The 18685-nt window shown below is 39.0% G+C and overlaps 1 protein-coding gene across 1 annotated transcript; it reads right to left on the bottom strand.

Annotated features, from left to right (window-relative positions):
* Positions 1-981: 981 nt before the first annotated feature.
* On the bottom strand, positions 982-17303 carry LOC150091779 (trypsin-1-like). The gene is made up of 8 exons (XM_090376894.1): positions 17145-17303; positions 15950-16046; positions 11630-12172; positions 11421-11491; positions 10668-10756; positions 4670-4935; positions 1751-1890; positions 982-1453 (listed from the first exon to the last, which is right to left on the bottom strand). The coding sequence occupies exons 2-8, from the start codon at positions 16032-16034 to the stop codon at positions 1295-1297; spliced, it is 1353 nt and encodes a 450-aa protein (XP_090233020.1). The 5' UTR covers positions 16035-16046; positions 17145-17303; the 3' UTR covers positions 982-1294.
* Between the last annotated feature and the right edge of the window lie 1382 nt (positions 17304-18685).

Raw genomic sequence — 18685 nt, 5'->3', positions numbered from 1 at the left:
TCATAAATGACATTGACTAAGGTCTCAAACTTTGCTGATGATTTTGAGATCGGAAGAATGGTTAATAATTGGTGGTCACCTAGTCACAAAAGGTCACATAGGTCACAGATTCTTGTGACCTAGATGATCCTTTGTGACGTGACATTGCAAAGAATGCTGTCGCTGAAGAAGTGTTAAGAAAATACCGCCAAACGCTTTTCTAATTCGGAAATAAACTTAATTAAACCAAGGTAGGATTGAGTGCTTTATTATCTTCAAATAAGGCACATTGTGTCTGTTTATGAGTTATAGAACCTTTCTCTATTAGGGAGAACTACATCATAGCCGAGTGGCCAAGAGCAGCAAAGCACATGCTCTTTGAGTAGACCGGGGTTGCGTGGCATGGTGCACTATGGTCCATTTTCCTCAACATGAATCGTTATGGAAGCTTCCATCCTGCAGTGGATTGGTAATGGCTGCAGTTTACCTTTAGATCATTATCTCTGTACTTAAGATGATGGTCCTACCGAATTTGAATATTGGAGGGTTTAAATAATGGCGCCCATATTAGAATGAGATCTGATTGAGTTGTATAACATGCTGAAGGGGTTGATTTACAATCTGTTTTTCTGTCTATATTCTGTTTTGCTTAAATTTGATTAAAGTTTGAACGTAAAGTTATTCTACTTAAGTAATCCAACATTTCAAAATACAAGACTGAATTCAGTCTTGTATTTTGAAAACTTTTCAACTTCCAAAGAAGCCAAATAGCGATGAATCCCCTAAAACAGTCGGATTCTTTGATGGTGTTACTTCTTGTGGTAAATATATTTTATAAATATGCAGTTTTAATTTTGTATGAATCTATGAATCCATCAGCCATGTCATTTATGTGCATAAAGTTCAGAAATTCATTATAAACGAACTTCATTCTGTCAAGTGGTACAAGTTGTAAGAAATAAACAAATGATCAATATTCCTAAAAAAAAATATTGTCTTGTATTTATTTGCAAAAGTTGTTACCTACAAATGCTCTTTTTCACGATATTATTAACACCACAAATATGCCTTTATTTGATCACATGTAGAGACCCCTTGCACCTTTTTAAGTCCTAATTCATTGAGTCCTCTTTTAAATGTCTCAATGGACGTCACGGCTTGTCACAAGGAGAATTGTTACCTCTTTTGAATCTCGTATTTTGTTACAAAGGCTTTAGGAGCAACCAATTGTATGCACTGCCACTAGAGGAATGGTATTCGTAGTCCCAACTGCATACCAAAAGCACATCGATGTAGTTTAAAGCGGACATCTTGATTACACCGCATTTGCCTTAATCCAGTCGATGTATCTGGAAACTCTGGTGTACACTCCTGGGTATCCTGGTTCGGCACACCTTAATCCCCAAGATACGATACCAATCACCGACCAACGTCCATTCAAACTTTCGATCATCAATGGACCTCCCGAGTCGCCCTAAAACAAAGAAAAGTTTGGTTAAAATAACACCAAATGAACAGTATTGATGAGGTAGCAGTAGCAAATGTGCAGGCCTTAACAAACCCAAAGTCAAGGATCTCTAAGACCTAAAGTGGATCTGATCTGAGCCTTGGTCCAGCAGATGTATATAAGGTGTGATGAAGGAGAAGTAGATCCGACTCGGTTCGGGTCCTACCGACCTGTCATTTTGGATTTGTTCATGTCTGCGCCTTTGCTACTGATAACTATGAAAAGAAAAACAGAAAAGCAGGAAGGAAAGTTGTCTCCAACTACCTGACAGGAATCTGTTTTCCCATCTGTGTATCCGGCACAAAGGAACTCATCATTTATGGTCTGCGTGAAAGTCCGATCACAATCTGTGTTGTTCCAAACGGGAATGGTGATTTGGCGAAGAACTTGGCTAGAGCGACCCCCTGAAATAGAAGATGAACCGTTTGTTATTCGGGACTAATAACTTTTTACTTTATAGAATTCAATCAACACCAGAATATCATGGACTACGTTGCCATAGTAACATTGGCTTCGTTAGATTTTCGACGATTATAGTAACATTATGAAAATTTATATACGTCACACATAAATAGACTGAAGATATAATATACTAGTGAAGAAAAGGGCAAATAAATTTAGAAGAAACCTGGATTAGATCCCTTCTGAAAGTGATGCTGTTTGGACTTTTAAAATCTGATTTCAACCCTTTTTTTTCCTTTTACTCCAGTCGATTTCGAAAGAGAGGGGAATGGTTTTCACGCTCCAAAGGTTTGTCCAGTTATGCGTTTAATTTATTTAAGCTATCAACTTCCACAACAACAGATGGAAGTCTGTTCCAGCAATCAACTACCTGCTGGCTGAAGGAAAATTTTCACACATCTATTCTACAACTGTCTTTCTTCAATTCGAATTTATGTCCCCTCGCGTGCGGAATATGATAAAGAGGAACAATCCAAACAACATTGAGCTTGCTCAACCCATTCAAAGCCTTATACACCTCAATCAGATCACCTCAGCTGCCTAGTCCCTAGACGCTGCAATTTGAAGAAGTTAAGCCTTTCTTGGAAAGGGTACTCTTTCCCCCCACCAAACTTGTTGCCCGTCTCTAGCACCCATTCCAGCACCTTCACATCCTTCCTAAAATTAGGCATTCAGACCAGTATACAGTACTCAAAGTGTGGCCTGACCATCTCCTTATACAAGGGAACAATCACATCCTTTTCCCTGCTAGCAAAATCCCTGTAATTCATTGACAAGACACCATGAGCTACTCTTCTGGACTGTCTGCACTGCTCAGATAGCTTCATATGTGAATTTTTGGCGTTCAGTTCCTTTGTGACCACATCATAATAACTAATCAAATTGGTCAGACAAGATTTCCCCTGAACAAACCCATGCTGTGTCTGAATTATTACTGCAGTCTTGTCTAGATGATCCTGCAATGCTTCTTTAACCAGTAACTCCATTATTTTTCCCGGAATAGAAGTTAAACTAACTGGTCTGTACTTATTTCTGTCCTCCTCTGATCCTCCTTTATTTATTGGGGATACATTTGCACATCTGTGGAGATACATTTTCAGTCTGTGGGTACCTCCCCTGAGTCCAAATAAGCTCTCATAATTATGGGTAAGGGTTTGCTTACTTCCTTTGCGGCTTCCTTTAATATAACTGGATAGTTCGCATCCACCCCAAGTGCCATTCTTGTATTTATCTTCAACAACTTCTCCTCCACTTTGCTCTCAGTTATTACAAAATCATTTAACTCCCTGTTAGAAGTTAATAAGCTTCTCACCTTCCCTTCATTACAGAATTCCTCATGTGCGAATATAGACACAAAATACTCATTCAATTTGTCAGCTATCTGAGCAGGATCATCAACGATCAAACCATCAGTATCAAGTGGACCAATCTGATTCATCTCCTTCCTTCTAGATTTTACATAAGTAAAGAACTCTTTGCTCTTTTTCTTTGCATCCTTTGCCAAGGATTTCTCATAATCAGCCTTCGCGTGCTTAACTTCCTTTGTTACTTCATTACAGACTAGACTTCTGTGTCACCTGATAATTTATATGCATCTTTCTTCTGTGCGACCTGTCTCATTAGTTCAACTGATGTGTGATGTAGAATGGATGTCAGTAGAACTGACATCCATTCTACATCAGTAGAACTGACATCCATTTAGGCCTAAATCTTCAACACTATTTCATGGTTTGTATGAAAAGCCAGTAACCTCCAAGATTAAGTCCCTGAGGGCTTCCCATTTAGAATTGAACGTTGGTAACATCGTCAGTTGGTTCCACCGTATAGAAGTTTACTGTCCAGACCTCCGTAGTCGCCTTTACGAAAGCAAAAACCCTCCCTTTACCCCTGATGGTAGTTACATCTTTGAGTAAATCCCACATCAGTACACTGTGATCACTACCACCTAGTGGCTCCTTTATCTGTAAATTCTTAATGCATCACTGCTGATAATGAGATCAAGAGTATTACGCCCTCTGGTTGCCCCTCCAGAGTAATAAGATTACTCTGGTTGCCCAAGAGTAATCTTATTACTCTGATCGCCAGTAACCACTGGATACAATCTGTGAATCCTTCTTTCCAGGCTATGAAGACACCATATTCTAAAGTAAATAAAAATTTACCTTCAAGGATTTAGCCATAAGGCCCAAAGAAGACATCATTTACTTCCACCTCAGGTTTCTGATGCTGTTCCTGATCCTGGTCTTATCACTAAATAGCGATTCCTGGCACTTCGATCGTCCAGGTTTAATGTTTGCTGACACAGTTTGCTAGGTTTGAGCTCCCGGAGAACGTGGAAATTGCTGGCACTCAGAGGTTTAACTTCTACTTCGTTGTGGGTAAAGCATCTCATTAGGCCTATCTGGAACTAAAGCAGTACGTGAACACTTGTTGCCCGCCTCGCTGTGGCGTGGAGGGCATTTAAGGGCAGACTTCTTGGTGATAAAACATCAAGCAACCCCAAAAAACACACTCCACATGCGACAACATAGGTCCACTTGTTCACCAATGTTACCATGATAGCGTTATATTTTTGTTGATAAACAAGTTTATGGATAATCTATTATTATATCGCTTAAGATTTTCATGGACTTTTCAGCTAAATCTTTACGGATCACAAAGAAGTTTGCTAAGGTGGGATTTTCATATAATTGCGATTTACGATAATTTCAATAAGCTTACCGAATGATAAAGTTCCCCATCCAGTGACGGTGGCCATTTCACCAAAGTAGTCCGCGTTGGGCAGGGGAAGGCAGATGGGATTTACATTTTCGGCGAAAAACGCAGCTCTGGACAACTTCAGCAAGGCAATGTCATTACGGTTGGTGAATCGATCAAACTCGGAATGAGGACGAATGTCATTTACTTCGAAATCTTGGATTCCACCATCGGTGTCGTTGCTGAAGTCGTATTCCCCAAGACGGACAGAAATATCAGCTGGTGAAAGCCTGCAATGGAATCACATCAACTTATAGATCAGTCTAGCGCTGAACACTGACTATCAATAGAACATTTTGGAATGAAAAGGAATACTTCATAACCTAAGCGCTAAGAGGCAGAACAAAGTAGGTCCTCTAAGTTTCTAATTAATTTCCAGTTAGACACTGCTTTTAGATGGATGCATGCCTGAACAGGCGGTTCAACAACTGGCAGTTATTAGTTTCTGAGAGCGGAAATTTTTACAGCAAGCAATTAGTATTAGCATTAGTAGAGGCATTTCATGCAAGAAAGCAAGCTTATGCAGCATCAGCCAAAAAAAAAAAAAAAAAAAACCCACTTCCACTTCACCCCTCTGTTCGTTCAAAATACCTGTCCAGCTGAGCCTTAAATTTGTTTAGGCTATCAATTTCAACAACAAGTGATGGAAGTCTATTCCACCAACCAACCACCCGCTGGCTAAAGGCAAATTTCCCCAAATCTATTCTACAATTGTCTTTCCTCAGTTTGAATCTGTGCCCTTTCAGGTGATTATTCTGAGCAAGAGGAAGAATCCCATCAGCATTGAACATGCTCAAACCATTCAAGGCTTTGTACATCTCAATCAGATCACCTCGCTGGTGCCTAGTCTCCAGACACTGTAACTTGCAAAACTTAAGCCTTTCTTCGTAGGAGCACCCCTTTGTTCCATTCACTAATCTTGTTGCCCTTCTCTGTACTCGTTCCAGCAGCTCTACATCCTTCTTGAAATGAGGCCTCCAGACCTGTATACAGTACTCTAGGTGTGGCCTGACCATTGCCTTATACAATGGAATAATCACCTCCTTATCCCTGCTAGAAAAATTCCTGCATATCATTGACAATACACCATGGGCTACTCTTGCAGCCAGTCTGCACTGCTCAGAGAACTTCATATCTGCCTGCACAACCACCCCCAAGTCCCTTTCATTCTCTACCACTGGCAGTGTAGTAGTAGCCTGCCAGAGTAAATTATTGTAATACTGGTGTACCTGGTCTGCCTCCACGGGTCCAAGTGTGGGCAACGTTGGGCCTCAGTAGGGATCCAGCGGCTAAATGACCAGATGAACAACAGTACACATGTACAAAATCCATACACTTTTAAATCTCTGGCCTCAACAGTGTTCTGTTTCACATGACAATGTATACTACGCAGAGATGGGGGAAAACCCCTGGTGCCGTATGACACGAATACACTTTACACTTTACACTTGTCAGTGTAGTACCACAGAGTTGATACGTTGATCTGGGGTTGCTGTTTCCAATGTGTAGTACTTTACATTTGTCAATGTTAAACTTCATTTGCCACCTCTCAGCCCATCTACTCAACCTTTCCAGATCCTGTTGCAGCAGCATAGTGTCAGTAGTGTCCTTAACAACCCTGCCAAACTTTGTATCATCTGCAAACTTGGTCATTAAGCTTGATATACCATCATCAATATCATTTATAAATACAGAAAACAATATTGGAAACAATACTGAGCCCTGAGGGACTCCACTAATAACATTAGTCCACGACGAGCAGTGTCCATTGATTACCACTCTCTGTCTTCTCCCCCTCAACCACCCCTTTATCCATAGCAGCAATTTGCCTCCAATGCCACACTGCTTCAATTTGTGCAGCAGTCTTCCATGTGCAACAGTATCAAAAGCCTTTCTAAGATCCAAGTATATAATATCAAAGTTATTCCCTGCATCCAGTTCTTTTGTGACTGCATCATAGTATCCAATCAAATTGGTCGGGCAAGACTTCCCCTTAACAAAACCATGCTGTGTCTGAGCTATAACCGAAGTCTTGTCTAGATGATCCTGCAGTGCTTCTTTAACCAGTGCCTCCATTAATTTTCCAGGAACAGAAGTGAAACTAACAGGTCTGTAATTACTTGTGTCGTCTTCCGATCCTCCTTTGTGAATTGGGGTCACATTTGCACATCTCCAGTCCATGGGTATTTCCTCTGAGTCCAAGGAAGCTCTCATAATTATGGCTAAGGGTTTGCTTACTTCCTTTGCTGCCTCCTTTAATATAACTGGATAGATCCCATCCACCCGAAGTGCCCTTTTTTATGTTTTTCCTCAACAATTTCTTCTCCAATTTCCTCTCAGTTATTACAAATGTAGATGCAAAATACTCGTTTTGTTTGTTAGCCACCTGAGCAGGATCCTCAAGTGTTGAACCATCGATATCCAGTGGACAAATCTGATTCATCCCCTTCCTTCTAGAGTTTACATAAGTAAAGAACTGTTTGCTGTTTTTCTTCGCATCCCTTGCCAAGGATCTCTCGTAATCTGCCTTTGTTTGCCTAACCTCCTTTGTAAATTGGTTACAGACCAGCTTATAGCTATCAGAGGCTTCCATGTCACCCATTAATTTGTATGTATCCCATGCATTTTTCTTCTCTGCCATATGCCTCATTAGTTCATCTGACATCCATTTTGGCCTAAACCTTGAACAATATTTCTTAGTTGGAATGTAAAGCCTAGTAGCTTCCAAGATAAGTTCCTTGAATGCTTCCCATTTTGAATTTGCTGTTGGCAACATCATCAGTTGGTCCCACTGTACAGAATTTAAATACTGTCTCAGTCCATCGTAGTCGCCTTTACGGAAACAATAACCCTTCCCTTTACCCCTAATGGTAGTTACCTCTGTGAGTAAATTCCACTTCAGCACACTGTGATCACTGCCACCTAGTGGTTCATTTATCTGCAGATTCTTAATGCATGAAGAATCACTGCTGATAATCAAATCAAGAGTATTACTCCCTCTAGTTGCCTCCCGAACATGCTGATATAGAAAACAATCATCCAATAAATCTACAAAAGCCCTGCTAGTGTGTGAGTGACCAACCCACAAATTCCAGTCAATATATGGGAATTTAAAATATCCCATTATAAGACTCTCTGATTTACTGGCCCACTCTATTTCTCCGAACAGTTTCTTATTATACTCATCAGAGTCATTAGGCCTATAGCACACTCCTACTCTCAATTTTGATCTCCCAATGCTTATGTCACACCAAACTGACTCGACACTGCACTGTCCAGCGATGTCCACTGGCTTCACTTCCTTGGATTTTATGTGTTTCTTAACTTATAGCATAACCCCTCCCCCCTTCCTATCCTGTCTATCCTTTCTGTAGGCGTTGTACTCCCCAAATTCCAGTTCTGCATCACTTATATCTGTGTGACACCACGTCTCTGATATCCCAACAATATCTGCCTTCGATGTTTTGAGCAATACCTCAAATTCATCAAATTTATTTACCAAACTCCTAGCATTGGTGTACAACCAAGCATACATGCACCTGTTCTTTTTCTTAGCTACCCTAACACAACCCATGTGTTTACTTGTACCGCAATGACTTCCAGCAGTCTCTGAAATATCCTGCATCTTGTTTTCCAGGCTTCTGCTCATTCCAATAGAAGAAGTGCAAGAATCACTTTCACCTCTGCCAGTGGCTACTGTCAATCTATTGGTCTTTGTCTCCCCCCCCCAAGCTAGCAGTTTTCCGACCCACCTAACACTGCCTCGATAGCATCAGCAAATATTCTTGCAGTAAGACATCAAGGATTACTAGCCTCGTATAAACGTTATTGTGGCTGGAGATGAATCCCGCTTTCACATTATGATCCGAAAAACAAGAGGCAGTCCAAGCAATTTGGCCATGAAATATCTCCATTTCTAAAAGATTTAGATACGAATTATTCTGCCATCAAATCACAAAGGAGTTTAGGCAGATTACAAGAAGTAAACCCAGGGGCTCACATCTGGTGAGTATGGGCTTGGCACACCCAGGGTCCTGAGCTGAATATCATCATTCTTCTCTTTCTTGGTGATTCCCTTCTACTTCTCTCTCTCTCTCTCTCTCTTTCTCTCAAGATAACTCGGATTTTTTTTAGCTGGTGCACCGTAAGCCTCAGGCTTCCTTCACTATATGGCTAGGTAATAATAATGAAAGTCTCTGACAAAGAATTCAAAGAAAAGTAGCAAAGACTTCTTTACTTATGTTAACAGTAAAACGAATGGATTGAATCAGATTAGTCCAGTTGATATCGATGGTTTGACTGTTGATGACCCTGCTTGGGTTGCCGAAAAACTGAATATGTATTTTACATCTATGTTCACACATGAGGAATTATTTCGAGAAGGAAATGCCAGATGTTCATCAAACGCTGACGTAGAGCTAAATGATTTTGTGGTAACTGAAAGGAAAGTGGAAGATAAATTTTACATATTGTTGTTGTTGGAATTCAGGAGCATCAGCAACTAAGGCCATATTGTTCCGTATATTTTCTGTAAATTGCGTGTGTTCTGTGGTCGATTTTCTGTTTGCTGGACGAAAACCTGGAGTTTCCGGGAGAAAAAAACCATGGTACTGAGACCGACTAAGTCAGCTACGTTCTGAAAAAGTCCCATAAAAATTCCTCACGTCATTGACGGGATTTGAACTCTGATCTTCCCCACCTGGTGAGGGGAGGACGGTGATTCTATCAACTGTACTCCCCAATAGGGTAGAAACTATTGAAGCTAAACATGAACAAGGCACATGCAGTGGGTGGGATCTATCAAATTATATTAAGAAAGGCAGAAAAGGAGGTAAACAAATTATGACAGCAAATTTGGATACTATGGTTCAGTGACTGCTCAGAGAACTTCATATCTGGCTGCAGAAGTACCCCCAAGTCTTTTTCATTAACACTACCCCGATTGTAGTACCATACAGTTGGTACTTTATTCTGGAATTACTGCTACCCATATGAGCACTTGCATTTCTCAATGTTCAACTTCAACTGTCATTGGTCTAATATTTTTAGATCCTGTTGCAACAATTTACCCTAAATGCTGTCATTAACTGTCCTACCAACCTTTGTATCATCTTCAGACAGACATTAAGCCTGATTTACCTAAATCATTATCATTATTCTCTCGTGGGTAGCGGACTTGGTAGGATCGCCGTCCTCCCCACACTCTGTGGAAAAGACCTAAGCTCGAATCCTGTTGAATGACACGATGAAGTTTTATGGACTTTTTCACAATTTGGCCGAGAAAATCGGTCCCAGGCGAAGGTTTCACGGTTTTTCCAACCGGGAACTGGGTGTTTCTTCAAGCAAACAGAAACTACTTCCATGAACAACAATATCATTAATAAATACAGAAAATAACAATGAATCCAGCCCTGAACCCTGGGGGCTTCTCTAATAACATGTCCACGAAGAACAGTTTCATTAATGGTTATTAATGAACCAATTCTGAGACATCTCTGACCTTTTGACATCGAGCATTATCCTCTTGGAAGAACCCATTCACAGACGGATACAGTGCAGCCCTGAAGAGATACTCCTGGTTGAAAAAATTTACAGATGACTTATGGCATTGAAATCTTGTTCCGTTGGTGTCATTTGGCCCAATGTTCATCACAAAAATTTTTCCCACACCATTACACTTCCATCTCCACCAGTCTTCATTGTTGACAGCAGGATGTGTGCATAAACCAATGCTGTTTTCTCCATATTCTGGTCCTTTTATCAGAAACACAGCTGAAACCGAGATTTGTCAGACCAGATACGTTTGGGTGTAACTGTGCCTTCTGTGTCTTTTGCTGACAGGAGTGGGACTCAGTTCGGTCGTCGGCTGTGATACCCCCCAGTTTATGAACTCATTAAAAACAACCTTTCCAATTATATTTCAAAATTCAAAGTTAGAAGAGGAGACGAAATCACCACTTACCGAAGTACACAGTGTGCTGCAGTCAGAACATAATATTCGCTGATTAATACTCCTCCACAAAACTGTCTGGTCCTCCTCAGTAATGCAGCCTATGGAGAAAAAGAAGAATTATTTAATTGTTAAAAAAATATTATGCGATCACTATTGAGTAACAATGTTTAGGAAAAGAAGGGAGATTTTTTATGGGTACCTCTTAAAAATAACAAAACAGATTGCGCTTTTATCTTCAATAGATGGCAGTGCGTACCATCCATCAGATATCGAAATAATTATATAGCTTTCAGATGTTGTTTTACTTCTATTATTTGTCCCCTTTCAATGGCTCTGGCTCTCAAAAGAATAATGAGAGAGTGAGAAGTGGAGATCGTGCAGAGCACTGTGTTTGGTTCCGGTCTGCCTGTCTCGATTGTATGGAATCAACTTAGCACGTCTAATTGCAATATCTTCTGGACAAGTGTGGTTAATCCTGCTTTTCAAAGTAATGTGGTCTTACTGGAAGCCGTGGTAGAAAAAGGGCGTATTCTCACTTTCAGTGGGGGAAGGTAGGTGGGAGAACACATCTCTGCCTTCCTCTTTCGTTAATGGTTTCTTGGTACTCGGAAATTCTATTTTTTAATTGCATTGCCACTCACCTTGACCCAACAATAGCCAATTTCCCTTACCTCCTTCTTCTTACTAATATGACGTGATCGAGCATTGGTCTGTTGTTAATCCCTTTAATGATAACTAGATTTACAATATCGAAAGACTTACCATCCAAATCCAATCCCCTGGATCAGCAACAGTTCCTCCAACGATCTTCGTTTTGTAGTTTCTGCCACATCCTTTTAAATACAAAGAAAGAAAGCAAAGAATCCTTTTAAGCATCCCCAATAACCTTTAAATATTAATTCTATTAATTTCCATAATTATGTTTTAAATGAAAAACATTAAACATCACTGAAATCTTAATACTGTCTTACCATCCGAAAGAGATCCAGTTTTAATTGGAGGTGGTGGTGTTCTCGGAGGATTCGTAGGTGGTTGAGGGGGTCTTAACGTTGCTGGAGGGGAGTAACTATTGGGACAGCAGACTCCAACATATCTATTATTGATTACACACATGTATCTGCGAAATGTCCGATAATTGTTCACGAATCCTTGGAGCATGCAGTTCTTAACAAAACTACATTGTCCTGGTCTGTTCCGAAAAGAAAGGCAACTCCCAAATCTTTCGAAGGGATCTCCAGAAACAAGTTCCGAACCTCTGCCGGAGGGTAATTCAAGTTCATCCGCACCGCGATTAACATATTCGGAGAGAATCCTCTCAGCCGTCTGTTGGCTACCATCCCACTCGACCTCCCAGTCTGGTTCGTACTCAGGAGGTCTCCTAGTAGGAACTATTTCTTCTTCTTCTTCTGGAGGTTTATTCCCATGTTTCTTAGCCTGTCCAGGAGGAACACGACCACTTCCTTGACCTTGTTTCTTTGCTTGTCCTGGAGGTAGGTTACCATTACGTTTCCATCCTAAATAAAACAAAAAAAACGTAATTGGTTTGAGAACACAAAACAGAATTTACTTAAAATTAGTCTTAAAATATTGAGTCATTCAGATGAAACAGTAAACAAGATTTATTGCAGAGGAGGAGGGAATCAGGGGTACATAAAGATCGTAGAACTAGCTGGTAAACATCCACATTTCATTGGCTACAAGTTGGTTAAGTTACTAACCTGATATACCCTCTCCGGGACATCAAGCATGTTCGGTAACTAACAAAAATAATCATCAGTTTACCAATTAATCAAAAAGAAGTTGAAGGTATGCATTGAGTGGCCACTTTATTAGATACACTTAATCCTTTCATGGAATGAATCTCTTCGTCAGTGACAGCAACAATATAATATCCAAAATGATATCCACCAAAAAGAGATCGTCAGAAACAGTTCATTGATGTCAGAAGTCAAAGGTGGAGGCCGTCCAGTTTGACGGTCGACAACACGTTATGGTCCATGCTACAACGAATCCACGCCGAGCTCAAGACTAAAGTGGACCTAGTAGGTGGGTATTTAATAATGTGGCAACTCAGTGTATACTCCATTTGCCACTAAATTTTTATGATTGAAGTATAAAAGAACTTTTTCTTGAACAGTAGCTTTCATAATTTTCTTGGTTGAGAAATAGGGTTGAGTCAACAATACCAGTAACTGAGCAGTAATGACATCAAAGTTCGGGGAGATCTGATCAGGACCATTCTAATCTTTTCAACCCTTTGCAGGCTATCTGGGAGTAGAATGGTCCAATTCTAACTTATGGATCCTTCTTCAATAACCATGTAGTGAAAGATAAACTCTTAAATGTACCAATTATTCTTTCTCTAAAAGATTAGTTAGGGTAGGCCGAGGCGAATCGTATCAAAAGAATAAAATTATTTGATATTTTCAGTTTATTTCTTAACTTTTGGAGTTATATACACCAATCTTCAAAGAAATGCAGCAAAAGATAACGAAAGTGTTCAATGAAAGCATTGGTGAAGAATGTTTAATCCATCTATCGAAAAGAGGCTTTGGCTTGAATCTTAAAAATATTGGTAAACATGATGATGTCCTTAGGACATACACAATGGTCTCATTGGCGAATTTTATACCACTTCCGAGATCGTTCATGTTCGCGTCAGTCTATTCTAATCCAAGAAGAAGAGAAATTCCTCATTGGGGATATTTCTATCTAATCTAAATATAGACATCAACTAATGCGATATATCATTTGAAAATTAAGACAAGTCAGGTTAAATAAATCTAATGAAACAAAAGAAATACTTCTTCCTCGCCTGACCTGGTGGTAAATGACCCCCAAGACCTGGTGGACCATACATTCCACCTAGTTTCTTTGCATGTCCTGGAGGTACGAGTAGATGACCATTTTTCCATCCTAAACAACAGCAAATATAAAACGGATTGTAGTCTCAGGTTAGCTAAATGGGTTTGCATTGTAATTAGAATTTAAAATATAATTTCAGTGAAGAAATTAATAAGGTCCTCTTTGATCCTGAGATCATCACAGGATCAAAGAGCATAGACAAGTACATCGATTTGTTCAATAATATGAAATATAATTAAACTAATCATGAAGCTTTATAAATAATTTTGTTATAACTTAAAGGAAAGTGGAAGAGACATTGAAGATGTACAGAAATAAGGCACCTTTGGTGGATGGAATTTACCAACTTATATTTAGGGAAGATCTGTAAGGACTGGAGATGTTATTGCTTTGGATAAAGGGATGGTTGAGTGGGAAAAGACAGAGTGATAATTAATGGACACTACTCTTCGTGGACTAATGTTATTAGTGGAGTTCCTAGGGTTGGGTGCTGGGTCCATTGTTGTTTTCAGTATTCATCAATGCTATTGTTGAAGGTATATCAGACAATGTCCAGGTTTGCAGATAATACAAAGATTGGCAGCGCAATTAATGACAGTAATGAAGGTAAACTACTGCAACAAGATTTGGAAAATTAGGCAGATGAGCTCAAAAATGCCAGTTGAAGTTTAAAATTGACCAATGCAAGGTGGAAAATGAAAAAGCCATGGGGGTAATTGTGTAGTCAGATATGAAGTTCTCTGAGCAGTGCAGACAAGCTGCCAAGACATGGGGTTTTGTCAATGATTTAGAGGAACATTGCTAGCTGGGATGAGGAGGTAATTGTCCTATTTTACAAGGCCACAGCTAAGTTTAATTTGAAGTACTGCATATAGGTGTGGAGGCCTCATTTTAGAAAGGACTTGGATCTGTTGGAACAGGTGTAGAGAAGAGCAATAAGATTAGTGAGAGGAACAAAAGGATGTTCTTACCAGGAAAGGATTCAGTTCTTCAAACTGCAACGCCTGGAGACTAGACCCCTGCAAGGAGATCTCATTGAGGTGTTTAGGGCTTTGAATAGATTGAGTAAGCTCAATACCAATGGAATTCTTCCTCTTGCTCAGGCTATACACGTGTGGGGACATAAACTCAAATAGGAGGAAGCATGGATGTGGACGTTTACGTTCATCATGATTGATTGTTGGAAAACTTTCATCTGTTGTTGTGGAAGCGGATAGTTGGAATAAATTCAAGCTAGAACAGACTATTAGAAGGGATGGACAGTTCATGTTGTGGAAGATTTATTGGATAAGGCTGTAAAAAGTTGCTTTCTTGCATAATTTTCCACTTCTAATAGTAATACTAACACCAAGAAATACTACTAATAATATTAATACTAATTAATTCTTATATTTACAAACTATTATTTCGTTTATTATAAGTTCTAAACATTAAATTTATTAATATAAGGTTGATATAATACTGTCCAAAGTTTGGGTACATATTCACCAAAGAATTATGGATTCTGGTCCAAGATGTGTTCAAAAATCGTTCCAAGGAATGAAATTATGCGGAAATGCATCACGTGCATATTAACAAGGAATCACCAATAACTTATCTCTTAAACTACTCTGAGGTTTAAATAGTTTAACTGAAAGCACTCCACTTGTGAGGAGCTTTTCGAATCTCCAATTATGGCCGATCTTTGCCTCTTCAGTGATCTTAAACTTGCTGTTTAAGACACAAAACTCTCATCATAAATATTATATTAGTTATAATCATTATATTAGTTATATTATTATTAAATTAGTTATATTATTAAATTAGTTATATTAACTTATGTTATATCCTTATACCATCTTATATTAGCCATAAACATTATATTAGTTACGTTATGATGTTATGCTGTCATAACTATTATACGATTATACTGTACTCTCAAAAAAGTATCCGGACACCATTAGTATTTGAGAAAAGTGAACCATGCCCACCATCTTAGTGTCAGAAATAAGATAAAAGCAAAGATCTTCATTCTAGAACAAGCAGATCAACGAAATGCAACATATGGGTGTGATGAGCTAGCAACATCCAGCAGGGGTCATCATGGATGCCACGAATCAATCTCTTCGTGGCATTGCAGTACATCTGCAATGTGCGAGGCCAAAATGCCCTTTCTCATATCCCAGACATTTTCCAATAGAACCATGTGCCAACTTATATTTGCACACTCTACGTTTGATTATCCGTTGACGCCAATTGCAGAAGGTCTCTAATTCTTTGGCCAATGAGTTCAATACGTGGTGGGCCAGCGTTATTAAATATTGTATCAATAAAAGGTTAAACATGCAAGTGTCCAGTTACTTTTGGCAATATAGTGTATTCGTACTACAAACGTGCAGTTTTATTAGTATTACATATAAGTATGTACACGTAGAGTTTATATTTACCTTGTCGTTTAATCCTGATTATTTCTTCAGCATATATTCCAACAAATAGAAAAATGTACAGGAGTATCCAAAACCTGGGAACCATCTCTAATTGTAACTGCAAAGAAAACGTACTCAAGATCAATGAGTGGTTTATATGAATCGAATTTTAATAAAAAATTGAATTAACATTTTAAGTTTTCCAATTAACTTTCTTTCATTGAAATTATTGGATTTCTTGGTAACTTCCTCGCCATTTTGTAATTTGAACTTTAAGAAGACTACTTGATGAAATTTAATGACTTATTGTCCTAAGAGTAACCATGAGGATGAAATATGACTCTGGTGTGTAAACAAAATAGGGAAAACCCCTTTAGTTATTAGCGTTTCTTTGAATCGTATTTCAGCCTTTCGTTCATTCCACCTACGTAGTTTGGAATCGCAATCTTCAGGTAATTGCAGTCCTCTGATCTTTGTCAAAATACTAGCCATACCAAAAAATGGTCCCAAAGAGAATCGGGACTTTGTTGAAGCCGTTATTGATCCATCTTGCCAACTGGCATGATTCTGCACAGAAGCACAGAGCAAAGAATTACAAGAACTTAACAATCAAAACGCTTATAAGGTCTTTTCCATCTTTCATTTAAATGTTGAATATTTTAATAGTCATCTAGTTATAGAATTTAAATTTAAAGTTGGAGATATTTTTGATGACCACTACAGGTTGATCAAGACGTTTCTCATCCACCAGTAATACTGAATCATCAACTAATTAATACTTGTAATTATTAACCATATTTCTCTGTGTAATCAAAAAAACCAACCCATTTGGACTCTCTTCGAAGAAAACTTCGTTTGAGTGGATAAACCCAAACATGTTATTGATCTAAATAATTATGTTTAAGGCTTGAACCCCTTACCAGGTGGATGCAACCAGCTTAATGATCATTACTAAACCAAGTCTTAAAAATCAATCATATTCATGAATCCAAGTCGAATGGAGGTTTAATAATCTCAAGAACTCATATGGATCAAATCGTTCAAAGCCTTTAAGAAGAATAACTCCATTCGTATAAATTTAATTTTATAATTTACGGGGAAGACGCGAATCCCATTAGGGATTATCTAACGCTATGCAGGAACACAATACCAATCAAATAACGTAGACAAAGCTCAATCTTACAATTTCAATTTAACTTTCATCATCAATACCTACCTGTTGTTAATGAATCCTACTTGTAAAGCTGGACTATGGAGGTACAAATAAAAGTTCGTTTCATCCTAAATAAATATTCGGTTAAGGATTACTCGTTCACTTGCGATGCTTTAAAAAGAAGTTTCCTCTCCAAATATGTTCGTCAGCGTTGGAACTTCCCCCTCTTGCGTGTTGTTCTAAGAACTTGTTTTGGTGCCTCCATCAGGCTCCAGGCAAATCCCTTACATTTCATATAAAAACCTGTTTTCTTGTTATAGCTTAATGGGTTAGACAAGGACAGGAAATCGAAGCAGTCGTCATGATGAGGTCACATTCTCCTAAGTCCGCGTGTCACATTGCAACCTTCAGAAAGGACCTGAAAGGTCAAGAGAATGTATGAACATTGAAATCGTTTTGGTTAAATTCCCTGATGGAAATTATATCGGTTAATGTGGTGAGAAATAGATAATATGGTAAACCGCAGGGTTTATATGACATCCAGAGACACCTCAGCCTACTTAAAAGGAATGGGCAAGAGATGAAGGATTAGATGGAAGGAATCACCAACTCTACCACACAATGTAAAGCTGGAGGGATTAGAGATGAACTTGAAGCACTTTTAAAAATAACTTAGAAGTCCTCAGTGGCACTGAGAAAGTTGTCTCATTTCAATTGGCTGCCGAAACTGAATTCAGGGATCTCCAGCGATGCTTTCCAATAAGCAAGGAGCATCAGCAACTAAGCAATGCTCCATCTATATTGTCTGTACATTAGGTGTGTTCTGAAGTCGATTTTTTTGTTTGCTGTTCAAAAAACTCGACTTTCCGAGAGGAAAGACCATGCTGCCTTCGCCTGGGACCGACTAACTTGGCCACGTTGTGCAAAAGGCCCATAAAATCCACAAGAAATGCTGTTGAATACATATAAAGTCAGCTTTAACTAAGTCACAGTAAATAACCTCTTTTCTATTCGAAACTTTTCGTTATTGTCGGCAGATGGCAGCACATTTTCCAGATTTATCAGCGTCACGTAGTGGAGGATTTCAGAAAACCAGTCTATTCAGCTTTTTAAATATTTTTCGGAGAAAACGTGCTTAAAATTCCCATTTCTGTATGACTTACGCGTTGTCATCTCTGAGAAACAGGCTTTCCTGGTTGTCTCGGTGATTAATGGTAACCATGGTGACGAATCTCAACAGCTACACGGTGTGGTGACCTTCTGTTGTCAGAGTGGCTTTTTTCCTTGGAACTGGAAATGAATTTCGCCATATTGATTACGTCCACGAGCATCATTACCCATACACGCAATCTGAGCGCCAAATGCTCAATTAAAAACAACTCAGCTGCATCCGACCTTGGATATAGCGAACTCGGATATAAACAAATCCGGCTGCAACGGATTTCCTCTTCTGATAGACGCAGACATTGGGTGAAGTCGTAGAAGAGAACTCTGTTATCATATAAAGAAGAAATGTATTTTAAAAAACTTAGTCCCATTGAACACTGAGTCACTGAACTTCAAATCACGTGGTAGAAGCCTACGTTTCAATTTCCTTTCTATGC

The sequence above is a fragment of the Mastigoproctus giganteus genome, chromosome 1, assembly GCF_048544385.1.
Source record: "Mastigoproctus giganteus isolate SK-2022 chromosome 1, ASM4854438v1, whole genome shotgun sequence".
In the NCBI taxonomy this organism is placed as follows: Eukaryota; Metazoa; Arthropoda; class Arachnida; order Uropygi; family Thelyphonidae; genus Mastigoproctus; species Mastigoproctus giganteus.
This window is presented reverse-complemented; position numbering and strand designations above follow the sequence as displayed.